Below are 15,841 nucleotides of genomic sequence, written 5' to 3'. Positions count from 1 at the left end.
AATCTCAAACCCAGCTCTCAGAAACCTTGCGAAGTGATATGGTAGGGCTTTGAGATGAAGGTATCTTGAGGTAACCAAGGAGGAGACCTTGCTGCAAACCTTCCTAAAAGGAAGTTCCTGCTTCTCCTCACAGCTCTTCAAACCTCTTCCCCTCTCTTGAAACACCTCGGGGTCACCTCTATCTTTTCTATACAGACCCTCCAGAAGCTCTCCTTCCTCTTTCTCTTTGCATCTCATCGTCCCCACTCACACCCCCTTTAGAAATCTTTCTGGAGACCAGAATTCCTTGGAATGCCAGGGGAGAAGTTTTTAAAGACTTACAATCAAATATTTTCCCTAAGACATTGACAGCACAAAGCTGAACTTTGAAACCCCTCACTCCATAAATGAGTCTAAATTACCACACTTAGGCAATGGAGTGTAAGAAAGCTGTATACAACCAAGTGGTTGAGTGTCAGTTTCCCACATACAACGTCCCCTTCTCCGATGTAGCGTGTGGCTAGCACCATCTGCCTCACGGAGTTGTAGTGAGAATTACACATGAAGAACCTAACTTCTAAGATGGCTCAACACATTATAGATATTATCATTAGATTCCTCCAGTATTTTCTTGTTGGCAACTGCTTTTAAAGGTGGGAAGCTAACCAGATAAGAAATTAGTTGAGCAAAGCTCCTCTCTTTGCTGGAAAAGAGAGGATATGAAAGCTCTACAAAGAATTGGTGTGTTAAGAGTTGGCATTCCTTTCTTTATCATTTATTTATCATGCAAGAGATTGATTAGTAAGACTATGCTGTGTATAACCTGCTCTCAAGTTTCAGAAAATAGGTGGATGAGTAAGTAGGTAGATAGATGATAGGTAGTTGTGGAGAGAGAGGTAGGTAAGTAGGGGGAGAGAGAGAGAGAGAATGGATGGATAAATAGAATGATACATCAGTGGTAGCAAATGGTTAAAATTGGTTCATCTGGGTATCTGGGGGGAGGTACGTTGAAGTTCTCCGTATGGGCTTGGGAATTTTTTTTTTCAGGAGCTACCAGGGATTGAAACTGGGACCTCATACATGGGAAGCAGGTGCTCAAACATTTGAGCTATATCCACACCCTGTATATAACCCAAGCATCTATTTCAAAATTAAAAGCTTAAAAGAAAGAAATAGAAAGTGTCCAGAACATGTACATTCTTCATAAATATTCAAGTAAAATGAAGAAAGAATGCAAACATTTAGATGGGCAAATGCAGCCAGGCTTTTCTTTATTTTTAAAAAATTTTTAAAAATTTAAAAATTCTTTTTCAGTGTATCTTTTTTTTTTGCAGCCAGGCTTTTGTTGGTATGCAGTTAACTGTAGGAATGCAGTTAAAAAAGGAACCACTGGGAGAGGATGTGGCTCAGTGGTTGAGCATCTGCTTCCCATATGGGAAGCTGCCATGCTCAGTTTCCCATGCATCCTAGAAAAAAGAAAAACAAACAACAAGCAAAGCAAATGAAAAAACTCACTCAGAAAAACTGATGTAGCTCAGTGGTTGAGTGCCAGTTTCCCACATACAACATCCTGAGTTCAATCCCCGGCTCGGAAACCTCAAGAAAAAAAAATGCTTCCCCCGACTTTTGACTCGAAGCAGCCCCTAAGTAACAAACTGCTGAAGCGAATGCAGAGAAGAGTCCCCTGGTTCCAGCTGCCTTCATATAAACTGAGGTTTCTTTCTAAAAAGATAAAGAAATAAAACCAGTGTCAGACCAATTAGCAATTTTAAATGGGTGAATGAGAATATTACCAGAGCCTCACTGTCTGCATTTCTTTCAATCTTGCTTTTAAAAATACATCGTTTTAGTCACAATTTGTGATAATAGTACATATCAGAATATTATTTTGCAAGCTTGCCTTTCTTGTTATCGTATCAACTATGGAAATAAGAAATAAGCACATTTTTGTCATGTTTATGAAAACAGCTTGCTTTTAAATGGTAGGGGCACTGTCTCCGATTTTTTCCCCCCTTTTTAAAAAAAATTAAAGTAGTCGTGAGTTTACAGACAAATCAGATATTTAATTTCAAACAGACTTTTTAAAACAATTGTTTGGCATAATACATCAATGTGTATTTTACTGTGGGTGCAGAATTGTTTCAATTGACATGGATGGCTTGTCTAGAACATTAAAATGTTGTAAATTTTCTTGTTCCTTCCTGCAAAGGTACTGCTGGTGGCAAATATGCTCCCTAAATGCTTTAGAGATCCGTATTTTTATATATCTTTCCCATGAAAGTGCTCTTTGAAACCTCCAAGTAGGGGGGCATATGTAGTTCAGTGGTTGAGTGCCTGCTTCCCATGTAAAAGGTCCCCGGTTCAATCCCTGGTACCTCCTAAAAAAATTCCTCCAGTTGGCAAATTTGCTGGTTTCATCCATGGTGTCCATTTGCTCTGAAAATATGTTGACCGCTGTTCATACCATGCTGAATGCCCACAGCCAGAGGCTCCTCACTGGCTTGTCCAAGTATCTCTGCTCTCTCAGTCTGAGTCGTTTTAGGTGATTTCAAGTTTGATTATGCAATTATGGTTGAAGTTGCTGTTGTGATTATATCATTTAATTAAATAATGCATAAATTAAAAAACAATAAGTGAAGGAAAGAGAGGGAATAGTGAAAGCAAGGAGGAAGGAAGGAGGGAAGGAAGGCAGGAAGGAAGGCAGGAAGGAATGAAATCCAACTTGAATACTTCGGAAAGACTTAGGAATGCCTACAAAAATTTGCTGTCAAATTAGATGTAAGCAAGATAACTGAAAACAATTTGGGTGGAAAATTGAAAATAACTAAATGGATCTGGTGCACAGATTGTTTTTCAAGGAATCTTATTTCTTCTTCCAAATTAATGAAAGAAACTGGAAATCATGGTGCCTGCGTATGGCTCAGGCAAGGAAGATGGTAGAGATCTGCCATCAGTGGATCCGTTCTCAGAGAGGTCATGATCCTCATCAAAACTTGGTGAACAAATTCACATACTTAACATAAGTTAAAGGGTAAAAGGTTTGTTGGTATCACATTTAGGTTCCCAAGCAAATTGATAAATGCTTATTCAATGCTGGTCACAAGTACAAGTGAGAGGGGGTCTAGGGGAATGGCCAAGAAGTACCCCCTATCAATTGAGAGTTCACTGAAAGCAGAAGTAGAACTTTAGTTGCCTTCAAATTCCTAGTCTTCAATACAAAATTGATGCTAAAATTGTACCTTATTGATGGAAAGGAGAAAGAGAGGGAGGGGGAAAGAAGAGAGGGAAAAATAAAAGGGAAAGACAGAGAAAGAAGATAAAAGAGATGACCAAATTTTCATTGAGAGTGTCAGGGTTGACTCTGCTTGATTTATTTTTTTTTTGTGAAGTGGAATGAAGGGTTTTATAGACAATATCCAAGTTATCTATCAACAACTAAGTTAGGTCTTTGGGACACTTTCTCAGGCATGGATGGCTTGGTTTGGAGAAACAGAAACCCAATGAAGAAGGTTTATAAAAAGAGGTTTACTATAAGGATTCAATACATTTTCATTAATGCTACAGTGGGGATCTGTGGCTGAAACCTCACCTCTGACACCCAACTCCATGTTGCCCTTCCCCCCTTTTCCCAGTAGTCCCAAGGTGTACATGGAACCAGAAAATCAAACAACAGTCTTGGAATTCCTCCTCCTGGGACTCTCAGAAAAGCCAGAGCACCAGACACTCCTCTTCGGGCTGTTTCTGTCCATGTACATGGTCACCTGCACTGGGAACCTACTCATCGTCCTGGCCATCATCTCAGACTCCCACCTCCACACGCCCATGTACTTCTTCCTCTCCAACCTGTCCCTCATTGACATCTTCTTCTCCTCCACCACCGTCCCCAAGATGCTGGTCAACATCTGGACCCAGGACAGAGCCATCCCCTTTGCAGGCTGCCTCAGTCAGATGTACGCCTTCCACCTGTTTGGGACCATGGACAGCTTTCTCCTTGCCATGATGGCCATTGACCGGTTTGTGGCCATTGTCCACCCACTGCGCTACTCAGTCATCATGAGTCCCCGTGTCTGTGGGCTGCTGGTGGCGGGGCCATGGGTGGTCACCAACCTCCAGTCACTGGTGCACACCTGTCTCATGGCCCAACTCACCTTCTGCTCTGGCTCTGAAATCCCCCACTTCTTCTGCGACCTCATGCCCCTGCTGAAACTCTCCTGCTCAGACACACACACCAATGAGTTGGTCATCTTTGCTTTTGGCATCATCATGGGTATCAGCCCGCTCTCCTGCATCCTCCTCTCTTACATCTGCATTTTCCGGGCTGTCTTTAAGATCCCCTCTGCTCAGGGGAAGTGGAAAGCATTCTCCACTTGTGGCTCACACCTCACTGTGGTGTCCCTGTTCTATGGGACCATCTTCACCGTGTACCTACAGCCAGCATCTCCCACCTCCTCCCAGAAAGACAAGACAGCTGCCCTGATGTGTGGGGTGGTCATCCCCATGCTGAACCCCTTTATCTACAGCCTAAGGAACACAGATATGAAGATGGCCCTCAGGAAGCTCGTCAGCAGAGTGGCCGCCTCTCAGTCTTAGCCAGAGACTATTGGGTGATGTCTTAGGAACAAAGAACCACAAACTGGGTGGCTTAGAATAACAGAAATTTATTCCCTCCCAGTTCTGGAGGTCAAGGGCAAAATCAAAGTGCTAGGTGGGCCATGCTCCATCTGGGACCTGGAGGGAGGACCCCTTGTGGCCTCTTTCAGCTCTTGGTGGTGGCCATCCTGGACCTTCCATGGCTTGTATATGTTCACTCCAAACTCCACTTCCTCAGTCATCACACGGCCTTCGCCCCTGAGTCTTTGCATCCAAATTTCCTCTTCTTAAAAGGACACCAGTCATACCAGATTTAGGGTCCTCCCTACTCCAATTTGGTTTCATCTTAATGAATCACATCTTCAAAGACCCTACTTCCAAATAAGGTCCTGTTCACAGGGCCAGGTTGAGCACTTGAAGGTGTCTTTTTTAGGCGGGGGTGAGGGACACAGTTCTCCCATAACAGGTGCATCCTGTGTCCCAGGGCCACTGTTGGGTGCTAGGGGTGGAGATGCAACCTATCCCTGCCCTCAGGGAGTCGAGTCTACTGGGGAATTTAGGCATGTAAATAAATCAGGAGGGTACAACATGACAAATGTGTCATGAATGAGAGAGGCAATGGTGATGGGAACTCAAAGAAGGGGGCTTCCGTTTTCCCCATAAGTTTTCGAAGTAACATGACAGACTTTAAAGTAGCTTTAAATGACCCATCTCTGGGGCATCAGACTTATAGGATTGGGAGTCCACCAGGCATGTGGCTACTCTCATTTCAATATTGGTAGAGACATGTGTGGGTTGCGTATTAGCCAGTTACCTGACCAAGCTTCCAGTGCGAGTTGGGGAGGGACTCAAAAAGCACCTGGTGAGATCCGCTCACTCACTATCCACTCTCCTTGGGTCATAGAAGATGCTGGAACTTGGTTCGTGGAGAGTCTACTTCATTGTGTCTGAGGTGGGGCCCTGGACAATGCCTTTTTTTTTTTTTTTAAAGATTTATTTATTTATTTCTCTCCCTTTCCCCCCTGCCCTGGTTGTCTGTTCTCTGTGTCTATTTGCTGCATCTTCTTTGTCCACTTCTGTTGTTGTCAGTGGCACGGGAACCTGTGTTTCTTTATGTTGCATCATCTTGCTGCGTCAGCTCTGCGTGTGTGCGGCACCATTCCCGGGCAGGCTGCACTGTTTTTTTTTGGCTTTCCTTACAGGGTGCACTCCTTGCGTGTGGGGCTCCCCTATGTGGGGGATACCCCTGCGTGGCACGGCACTCCGTGTGCTCATCAGCACTGCACGTGGGCCAGCTCCACACAGGTCAAGGAGGCCTGGGGTTTGAACCACGGACCTCCCATGTGGTAGACGGACGCCCTAACCACTGGGTCAAATCCACCGCCTGGACTCTGCCTTCTAAGAAGGTCTCCAGCTGGTTTTGATGCGGGGAGTCTGGGGACCACAATTTGAGGACAGAGGCCGGGGTCTGGCACTTGACTCCGAACCCAACATGACTCTGCAAGTGTGGCTGGCAACAAGTGGGCCCCATGGGCTACCGTGCACAGGTTAGTTTAGGAGGGACAGGGGATGTCCTCAGCATCAGGCAAAGGCCAAGTTCAAACGCTTCCATTCATCAGGTGTTCTGGTCTTCAAACAGAGAAAAGATGGAGGATTTAAACTGCCTGCATGCATTTTACTGGGTATCAACGTGGTGACAATAATGAGGATAAGGGAAACAGATGTGGCTCAGCCAACAGGGCTCCTGCTTACCATATAGGATTTCCAGGGTTCGATGCCCAGGGCCTTCTAGTGAGGGCAAGCTGGCCCATGCAGAGTGCCAGTCCATGTGGGAATGTGGCCCTGCAGAGGAGAGATGGCCAAAGCGGTGAGCTGGCACAGCAAGAAGATACAGAGGATCACCAAGTGCAATGAATAGCTCATGATGGTGGAGGAGGTTGTTGTTATGGGGGGAGGAGTGGGTTGAAGGGGGTGGAGGGTATATTTTTTGAATGTAACATTAAAAAAATAAAGACAAAAAAACATCAATGAGCTAGGGAAGAAAAAGAGATACAGAGGAGAGAAAATAAGATGTAGCAGAACGGGGAGTTGAGGTGGCACAACAGAGTAATCTCCTCTTTCCCATTCTGCAAGTTCCCAGGACCAGTTCCCAGAGCCGCCTAATGAGAATACAAGCAGACACAGAAGAACACACACTGAGTGTACACAGAGCAGACAATGGGGAAATGGTGGTGGTGGGGGGTGGAGAAATAAATAAAAAAATTCTTAAAAAAATGATGATGAAATTTATCATGTGCCTGGCAGCATGCGAAGTGCTTTATGTATAGTATCTCACTAAAGCCTTTAAATATTTTTTTGCATTAGTAACAGATATAAAACTCATAATTTCCCATTTTATTTTTTTCTTTGCTTTTAAATTAGAGTCATTGTCATTGTACAGAAAAATCATGCAGAAAGTCCAGAGTTCTGGTACACCCCACATAGTTTCCCCCATGATTTTTTTTTGTAAGTACAAAGGCATCTTTATTGTATTGTATTATGCAGCTCTACTGATGTTCTTTTTTTCCCTTTTTATTTATTTATTGTCTTTATTTTTTAATATTACATTAAAAAAATATGAGGTCCTCTTACACCCCCCACGTCCCTCACCCCACTCCTCCCCCCATAACAACAACCTCCTCCATCATCATGAGACATTCATTGCATTTGGTGAGTACATCTCTGAGCACCGCTACACCTCATGGTCAATGGTCCACATCATAGCCCACACTCTCCCACGTTCCATCCAGTGGGCCATGGGAGGACATACAATGTCCGGTAACTGTCCATGCAGCACCACCCAGGACAACTCCAAGTCCTGAAAATGCCCCCACATCACATCTTTTCCTCCCACTCCCTACCCCCAGCAGCCACCATGGCCACTTTCTCCACACCAATGCCACATTTTCTTCGATTACTAATCACAATAGTTTATGAATAGAATATCAGTGAGTCCACTCTAATCCATACTCTATTCCTCCATCCTGTGGACCTTAGAGTGGTTGTGTCCACTCCACATTTATATCAAGAGGGGGCTTAGAGTCCACATGGATGATGGATGCAATTCTCCTGCTTTCAGCTGTAGACACTCTTGGCTCCCTGGTGTGGTGGTTGACCTTCTTCACCTCCATGTTAGCTGACTGGGGTAAGTCCAATAAACCAGAGTGTAGGAGTTGCAAGTCTTTTGAGGCTCAGGGCCTGGTTATCATATGGTTAATCCAGAGATTCAGGTCCCCTTTCCCCCATTATTAACACTTTGTATTTGTGCAGTACCTTGTTATAACTGATGAACCAATATTATTGTAATTATATTGTTCATTATATTCCATTGTTTACTTCAGGACTCACTCTTTGTGTTGTACAGTTCTGTGAGTTTTTATTTTATTCTTGTCATACATGTTCAACCTGAGATTTCCCAGTTTAACTATTTCCAAGCATACAATTCAGTGGTATTAACTACATTTGAAATATTGTGCTTCTATCACTAATATCCATTACCCAAACTTCTTCATCTCCTCAAAAAGAAACTCCACACCCATTAAGCACCCAAGGGCCTCTGGTAACCTGCAATCTACTATCTGTCTCGAATATCACGTTACATTTTAGAAAACAAACCACTAATTGCAGAGAATTGGCACTCAGTATTAATAACAATTTCTATTGAATACTTACCATTATTAGGTCACTCAGAAGAGATTAAAAGTCTAGCTTACTCCTAAACTAAGTATCTGTTAGTTTGATGAACAACTTTTGCTAAACTTGCAGTTCTCCACCTCACATCATGATATGAGCAATGACCACCGTTAGATCCATAAGTAACTTCCAAGGATATTTTAACGATTATCAAAGCACTATAGGATATTGATTTTTTTAAATTTTAGAAAACTGCAGATTAGTGTGAAGAAGAAAAATCACAATTATCCTACATTCCCAGCTGGCAGATAAACAGCAGTTAACATTTTCCTGTAATTTCTCCTAGCGAGTGCTCTCTATGAGGATTTCTGACTTTGGCACGACTTACAGTTGAGGCTGGATAATTCTTTGGGTGGGAAGCTCTCCAGAGCACTGGCATTTCAGCAGCATCCTTGGTTTCGATCCACTAGATGCCAGGAGCTCCCCTTCCCCAGCTGTCACAACCAAAGGTGGCTCTCGCCATCGCCAAGTGCACCCTGGAGGTAAAATCCCTTTCCTCTGCCTCCTGGTTTGAGAAACTCTGCTCTACGTCGACATGTGGGTCTTTTATTTTTACAAACTCAAAATCACGTTGTATAATGAAATAAATAAAAACCACTGCTCTGTAAATGAAACAATCGAATTGAAACCTAACCATTCCACTCCTAGGTACACTGACGACTATGGATTTAACACAACAACTCACTATACCCAACCCAATATCAGCCACAGCACACATTCAGTGCAGCACTTTTCTTCTTCATAATTTCCTTACCTCATTTGGTCAAACCAATGGTCCTAAGATTTATTATGGGTCCCATTTTATAGATGAGGGCACTGATATTAAAGAATACATTTCAAAACAAAGAGCAAGGACTCTGAAGTCAGCTGGCCTTGGGCTCATATCCAGTCTACCCCAATTCCAGCAGCGTGCCCTTGAATGAATCTCTACATCTCACTAAGCCTCAGTTTCTCTCTGCAAAATGGGGGTAAAAGCAGGTGCTCAGGAGAAGAGTCATGAGGTGTAGAGAGAGAGCACATAGCACGCCTGGCCCATGATGCCCACTCAATCAATGGCACCTCTTCTTAGCTATGGGAATGGACTTTCCAGAATCACATGCTAGTAACTGGTGCTGCTAAGACCTTAACTCTCTTCTCCTCTGGGTTTCTCTTCCCTTACAATATTCACTGCCACCCAGACAGCAAATATGCTGCTGGAAATTAAACCATAAGGGCCTTTGGACACTTTCTTCTGTCACCATGCCATCTTCGTCCTTCCACCTGGGAAGTACTTCTCAAGTTGTTCCTCATTTTTGGATCTCTGCCAGGGGAGTGAGCCTCATCCGTTGCCAAGCAGGAACTTGCCCTGGTTTGGGTGGACCTGCGATTGCTATGGTGAGACCTGGGTGGCTACTGGAACACACACATCCAAGATCACCTCCTCACCAGAGCCCAGGACCCGGACTGAGTGTAACCCTAGGTTACATGGTTGTCATCAACAATGCTGGTGTGTCAATGAAGGAGTTGGTCCTTGTCCATATTTTCCAGGATCAAGGTCTTGTTGAAAATGAGGAATGCACGGCATTTTCCCTTTGTGCAATCTCCAGAAAGGGTAGTCATTGGGAAGACTTGGAAATGGAGTCAATGTTACGCTGGCTTTCTCTCCCCCTGTTCCTATCTTCTCTTGGAAACATCATGTTCTTACATCAAGAAAAGAAAAAAGAGAGGGAATAGATGTGGCTCAAGCAATTGGGCACCTGTCTCCCACATGCGAAGCCCCAGCTTCTGTTCCCAGTGCCTCCTGAATAAACAAAAACAAATGAAGGACTGGGACAGAGTGTAAACTACAATGTAAACTATAATCCATGCAGTGTAGCAGTGCTGCAAAATGTATTCATAAAATGCAATAAATGTGCCACAATGATGAAAGAATTTGGAGATGTGAAAAGAGTGGGGGTGGGGTGGGGAATGGGGGGTATATGGAATTCTCTTACATTTTTAAAAAAAATATTTATTTATTATTATTATTATTATTTTTTAATTACATTAAAAAAATATATGAGGTCCCATTCAACCCCACCGCCCCCGCCCCCCACTCCCCCCACAGCAACACTCTCTCCCATCATCGTGATACATCCATTGCACCTGGTAAGTTCATCTCTACATTTTGTATGATCTATGTATCTTTAAAAAATAAAAAAAATGTATTAAACAAAACAAAGCAAATATAAAAACCAACTAAGGTAAGTTGATGTGGCTCAGTGGTTGAGCACTGGCTTCCCACATAGGAGGTCTCAGGTTCAATCCCTGCCCCTGGCACCTCATAAAAGAGAGAGAGAGGAGAGAGAGAGGAGAGAGAGAGGAGAGAGAGAGACAGAGAGAGCGACAGAGAGAGAGAGAGAGAGAGAGAGAGAGAGAGAGAGAGAGAGAGAGAGAGAGAGAGAGAGAGAGAGAGAACATTCCTTACAGCTCACAGCTGAACCTTGGTGTTCTCCTGTTGAACATATCACCAACATCAGTCAAGCTCACTCCATGACTGAGACTGGGCAAGACTAAAGCAAGAGTCTTCCACCATCTTGTCTGATCATAGACAAAACAGAAACATTTTCCACAAAAACGACCACCCATCCCCAGTCAGTGTCGGGACTGATGGAGATGAGATGATCCCTGGAGTTCTAGCTCAGGCTCATCTCACAGTGGGTCCAGTAGGTTCCCCCCCTCACCCCCAGTCTGAGGCCTGAGTTCCAGATTGCCCAATTCGAATAAACACACTAGTAACTGGCAGAATCTCACTTGCATGGTCCTCATTTTCAGGGAGAGTCTTCCCATGGGGGCATCATGGCCTCCAGTGGCTCTACACGTACATCCAGTTGACTTAAGTTCCAGGAGAAAGCTTCTCTTTGCCAGATACTCCATAACTAATCTTAGAACCAAGGCTGCTCACCTAGTATGGATCATGTGACTAGGGCTAACCATGTGACTGTGACCAGGGCTCCCATTGGTTAGACTCAGGTCACATGCACACTCTAGATACACCACATAGACTAAGTGTGTGCTCCTAGGAAGCTTGAGGTCATCTTGACTGAAGGAAGGGAGAAAGCGTCTGTGCATGCAAAAAGCGATATCCTCCTCTGTCTATAACCCAAGGGGAGCTGACCATCTTTCAGGAGCCCTTGAATCTCCTTCCTCTCTCCACACCAAGGATCTCCATCCCAATTTAGTACCACTTAGAATCAGGCTTACTTCCAGCCCCCAATCTATTCTAGTTGAGAGCAAATCATTGCCAGATCTCAGACTCTAGAACTTGACTCCAAGAAATATGGAGTGTGGTATCTGTAGTGGTTTGAATAGTGGTCCCCCCCAAATATATCTGGTCCTAAACTCCCAGGACCTGTGAATGGGGTACAGATGGACCCACACATGTGAAATGATATGTGTCCAAATTAATCATTGTAACAAAGACTGGAAACACCCTGTCAATAGAAAAATGGTTACATAAATTACAGCACCATCCAATGGGAAATAAGGAGCAGTAAAAAAAATCTAAGATATGAAAATGTCACCAAAATAAATTGAGAAATGCAAGGTGTGGAATGGTATTATAATAGGCTACTTTTATGTAAAAAATGGGAGGAGAATAAATACATGTGGGTGTATCTGTGGGATCTTACAGGTGGAAGGAAGGCATGGTGACAGAAGAAAGTTCCCAAAGGTACTTGCGGTTTAATTCCCAGCAGCATATTTGCTGTCTGGGTGGGAGTGAACACGCAAGGGGAGAGAAACCAGGAGGAGAAGAGAGGGAAGGTCTTAGCAGCACCAGTTACTAGCAAGTGATTCTGGAAAGTTCATTCCCATGGCTAAGAAGAGGTGCCATTGATTGAGTGGGCATCGTGGGCTAGGCATGCTATGTGCCTATCTCAACATCTCATGGCTCTTCTCCAGAGCACCTGCTTTTACCCCCATTTTGCAGAGAGAAACTGAGGCTAAGCAAGATGAAGGGATTTGTTCAAGGGCACACTGCTGGGAAGTGGGGTAGACTGGCTATGAGCCCAAGGTCAGCTGACTTCAGAGTCCTTGCTCTTTGTACTGAAATGTATTCTTTAATCTCAGTGTCCTCATCTATGAAATGGGACCCATAATTAAGCTTACCTTATAGGACCATTGGCTTAACTAAGTGAGGTAAGGAAATTATAAAGAAGAAAAATGCTGCACTGAATGCGTGTTGTGGGTGATATTGACTATGTATAGTGAATTGTGTTGTTAAATTCACACTCGTTAGTGTACTTAGGAGTGGAACGGTTAGGTTTCAACTCGATTGTTTAATTTACGGAGCAACGGTTTTTATTTCGTTTTATTATACTGTGTGATTCTGAGTTTGTAAAAAAAGATCCATATGGCTGAACAGGGCAGAGTTTCTCATTTCTGGAGGCAGAGGGAAGCAATTTTACCTCCAGGGTGCACTTGGCTATGGCGAGAGACATTTTTGTTTGCCACAACTGGGAAAGGGGAGCTCCTGGCATCTACTGGATCGAAACCAGGGATGCTGTTGCAATTCCAATGCTCTGGAGAGCTTCCCACCACAAAGAATTATCCAGCCTCAACTGTAAGTCGTGCCAAAGTCAAGAAATCCTCATAGAGAGCACTCGCTAGGAGGAATTACAGGAAAATGTCACCTGCTGTTTATCTCTGCCATCTGGGAATGTAGGAAAATTGGGATTTTTCTTCTTCACGCTAACCTGCAGTTTTCTAAAATAAAAAAAAACAACCAGTATACATGTATTACTTTAATAATAGTTAAAATATCCATAAAGGGTATTTATGGGCAAAAGGGTGGTCATTGTTCAGATCATGACTTGAGGTGGAGAACTGCAAGTTTTTCAAAAGCAGGTGCAGAATTTAGTTACTTAGTTTAGGAGTCAGCTATACTTTTAATCTCTTCTGAGAGGCCTGAAACAAAAGAAGTAATAATGGTAAGCATTCAACAGAAATTGTTATTGTTACTGAGTGCCAATATTCTGCAAACAAAATGGACTTTACATCCATCATGTCAGTGGTAACAACCCCATGGGGTAAGTTATGTATCTGGAGATATGGACAAAATTCAAATATAAGGGTGCTCAATGTACCCTTTTTGAAGTTTTTTTTTTCTTTTTAGGAGGTACAGGGAATTGACTGCAGCACCTCGTACATGAGAAGCAAGTGCTCAAACCACTGAGCTACGCCTGCTCCCCTGCACTATTTTTGAAATGGTGAAAACCTGAACAACATTTAGATGTCCATTGAAAGACTGGTTAAATAGTTTATGAAACATCAACAAAGAATTATCGTATTGTTATAAAAGATGCATTGAAATATTATTTAATGGCATGGGCAATTCTTAGCATAAAGAATTACTTCATTGCACACAGTATATTAAATAACAACAACCTAAGATAAAAATTGCCCACAGTGCCTGCTGAAGTTGCAACAGTACTTCTGTATATTTCACTCGCTGGAACAATGTACGTGTATGTTCATCTTTGGATACGTGCAGCAGTATCAGAGCATTTGATATTCCACGCTTCCAGTTAATGTTGTGTCAGGAGTATTTTTCTGCTTTGTTGCTGCTTATTTTTCCTTCTTAATGCTCTTTCACCCTGCCCTAAGCCCCCCACCCCTTTCAAGAGTACAGGTGTTCCATTCCAAACCTGTCTTCATGCCTCCTCATAATTTCATTATGTTTCTCTCTCTGTCATTTTTTAAAAACTTGGCAGCAAGTACTTAATGGAATCCCTCCAGGACAAAAGATAAATATCTGACTCATTATTTTTAATCGCTGCGTATTGTCCTATAACAGGAATGTGTTATGATTATTCAACCATTCAACCTTTGTGGGTTGACAGGCTAATTTCAGTTTATCTTTTGTCGCTACAAACAGTTCTCCAGCACACGTATTTCTGGAGGGTGGAGTCCCAGATGTGGAATTTCAAATGGCTATTGTCACGTTAATGTTGCAAAAATGTAGTAATGAATTACATTTACAATCATAGGCATCTTTTTTTAAATGTTTTTTTGTTTTTTTTAATGTTACATTAAAAAAATGAGGTCCCCATACACCTCCCACCCCCCTCACCCCATCCTCCCCCCGTAACAACAACCTCATCCATCATCATGAGACATTCATTGCATTTGGTGAATACATCTCTGAGCACCGCTGCACCTCATGGTCAATGGTCCACACCATAGCCCACACTCTCCCATAGTCCACCCAGTGGGCCATGGGAGGACATATAATGTCCTGTAACTGTCCCTGCAGCACCACCCAGAACAACTCCAACCCCTGAAAATGCCCTCATATCACATCTCTTCCTCTCACTCCCTACCCCCAGCAGCCACCATGGCCACTTTCTCCACACCAATGCCACATTTTCTTCGATTACTAAACACAATAGTTCATGAATAGAATATCAGTAAGTCCACTCTAATCCATACTCTATTCCTCCATCCTGTGGACCTTGGAATGGTTGTCTCTTTTAATACCAGATCTTTTTGGGTGATCGCAGTGGCTTTTGAGTAAGTTTTCATATTGGATCGCTATCAATATTTTTGTTAAAAATATGATTTTCTTGGTTGATTTCACTTATTCTTCCATATAAATTTTAAATTTGGCCTATCCAAATAAAAAAATCCATTGAGATTCTAACTGGAATAGTACTTTTATAATTAATTATAAAAATTAATTTTTATAATTAATTCTGGGAATATTGACTTTTTATGATGTTGTCTTCTCATCAAAGAGAGATACATCTTTCTATTTGTTCAGGTTTCATTCTATATTATTCAATAATATTTCATAGTTTTCTTGTACTTGACTGGGCACATCAATGTTTAGATACTGTGAATGAAATACTTTTTCCCATTTTAATTTTTCATGATTGTAGGGAAAAGCTATATTTATTTTATATCCATTCATCATATAAATCTTCCTATTAATCTTATACCCAAGGCAGCAATAAAATCATTTTTAAAGTTTTTGCTGGGGAATACAGCTATGAACCGTGTACGTGAATTCTGTTTGAGGACTTATGAAATGCTAGCAGGTAGATCGTGTAAGACCTTCCAGATAAGACTTTTGCAATACTTTAGGTGAGAGATGGAAAACTTGAATTAGTAGCTTTTCCACTAGATCTTTTTGGGTTTTCTAGTTATAGAAACCATATAATCTGAAAAAACAAATAATTTTGTCTCTTTTGATGTTGATGGTAATTATTTAATTTTCTTCTCTTATTACATTAGCTAGGATCTCTAAAATGGTGTTTTGGCAACTGGGCCATGCATTGGCATCATCTGGCAGTCGTGTTAAAGCATGCTTCCTGCATCTCAGCTCCAGAGTTTCAGATCCAGCAGTGCTGGGGTAGAGCCCCAGAATCTGTGCTTCTAATAATACCAAGGTGATGTTGCTGATCTAAAGACCTCACTTTCGAAATCACTCCTTGGGGAGCAGGTGTAGCTAAGTTGGCTGAGCCCCTGCTTCCCATATACAAAGTCCTGGGTTCAATCCTCAGTGCTTCCTAGAAAACAA

The 15,841-nt window shown here is 42.6% G+C and overlaps 1 protein-coding gene across 1 annotated transcript; it reads left to right on the top strand.

Moving 5' to 3' along the window:
• Positions 1–3,627: 3,627 nt before the first annotated feature.
• LOC101428063 (olfactory receptor 1I1) lies at positions 3,628–4,569 on the top strand. Its single transcript, XM_004449651.1, has one exon. The coding sequence runs from the start codon at positions 3,628–3,630 to the stop codon at positions 4,567–4,569; it is 942 nt and encodes a 313-aa protein (XP_004449708.1).
• Positions 4,570–15,841: the final 11,272 nt, after the last annotated feature.

Source organism: Dasypus novemcinctus, chromosome 30, assembly GCF_030445035.2.
Source record: "Dasypus novemcinctus isolate mDasNov1 chromosome 30, mDasNov1.1.hap2, whole genome shotgun sequence".
Lineage (NCBI taxonomy): Eukaryota > Metazoa > Chordata > Mammalia > Cingulata > Dasypodidae > Dasypus > Dasypus novemcinctus.
The sequence above is the reverse complement of the archived record's forward strand: the minus strand, read 5'-3'. Positions and strand labels throughout refer to the sequence as shown.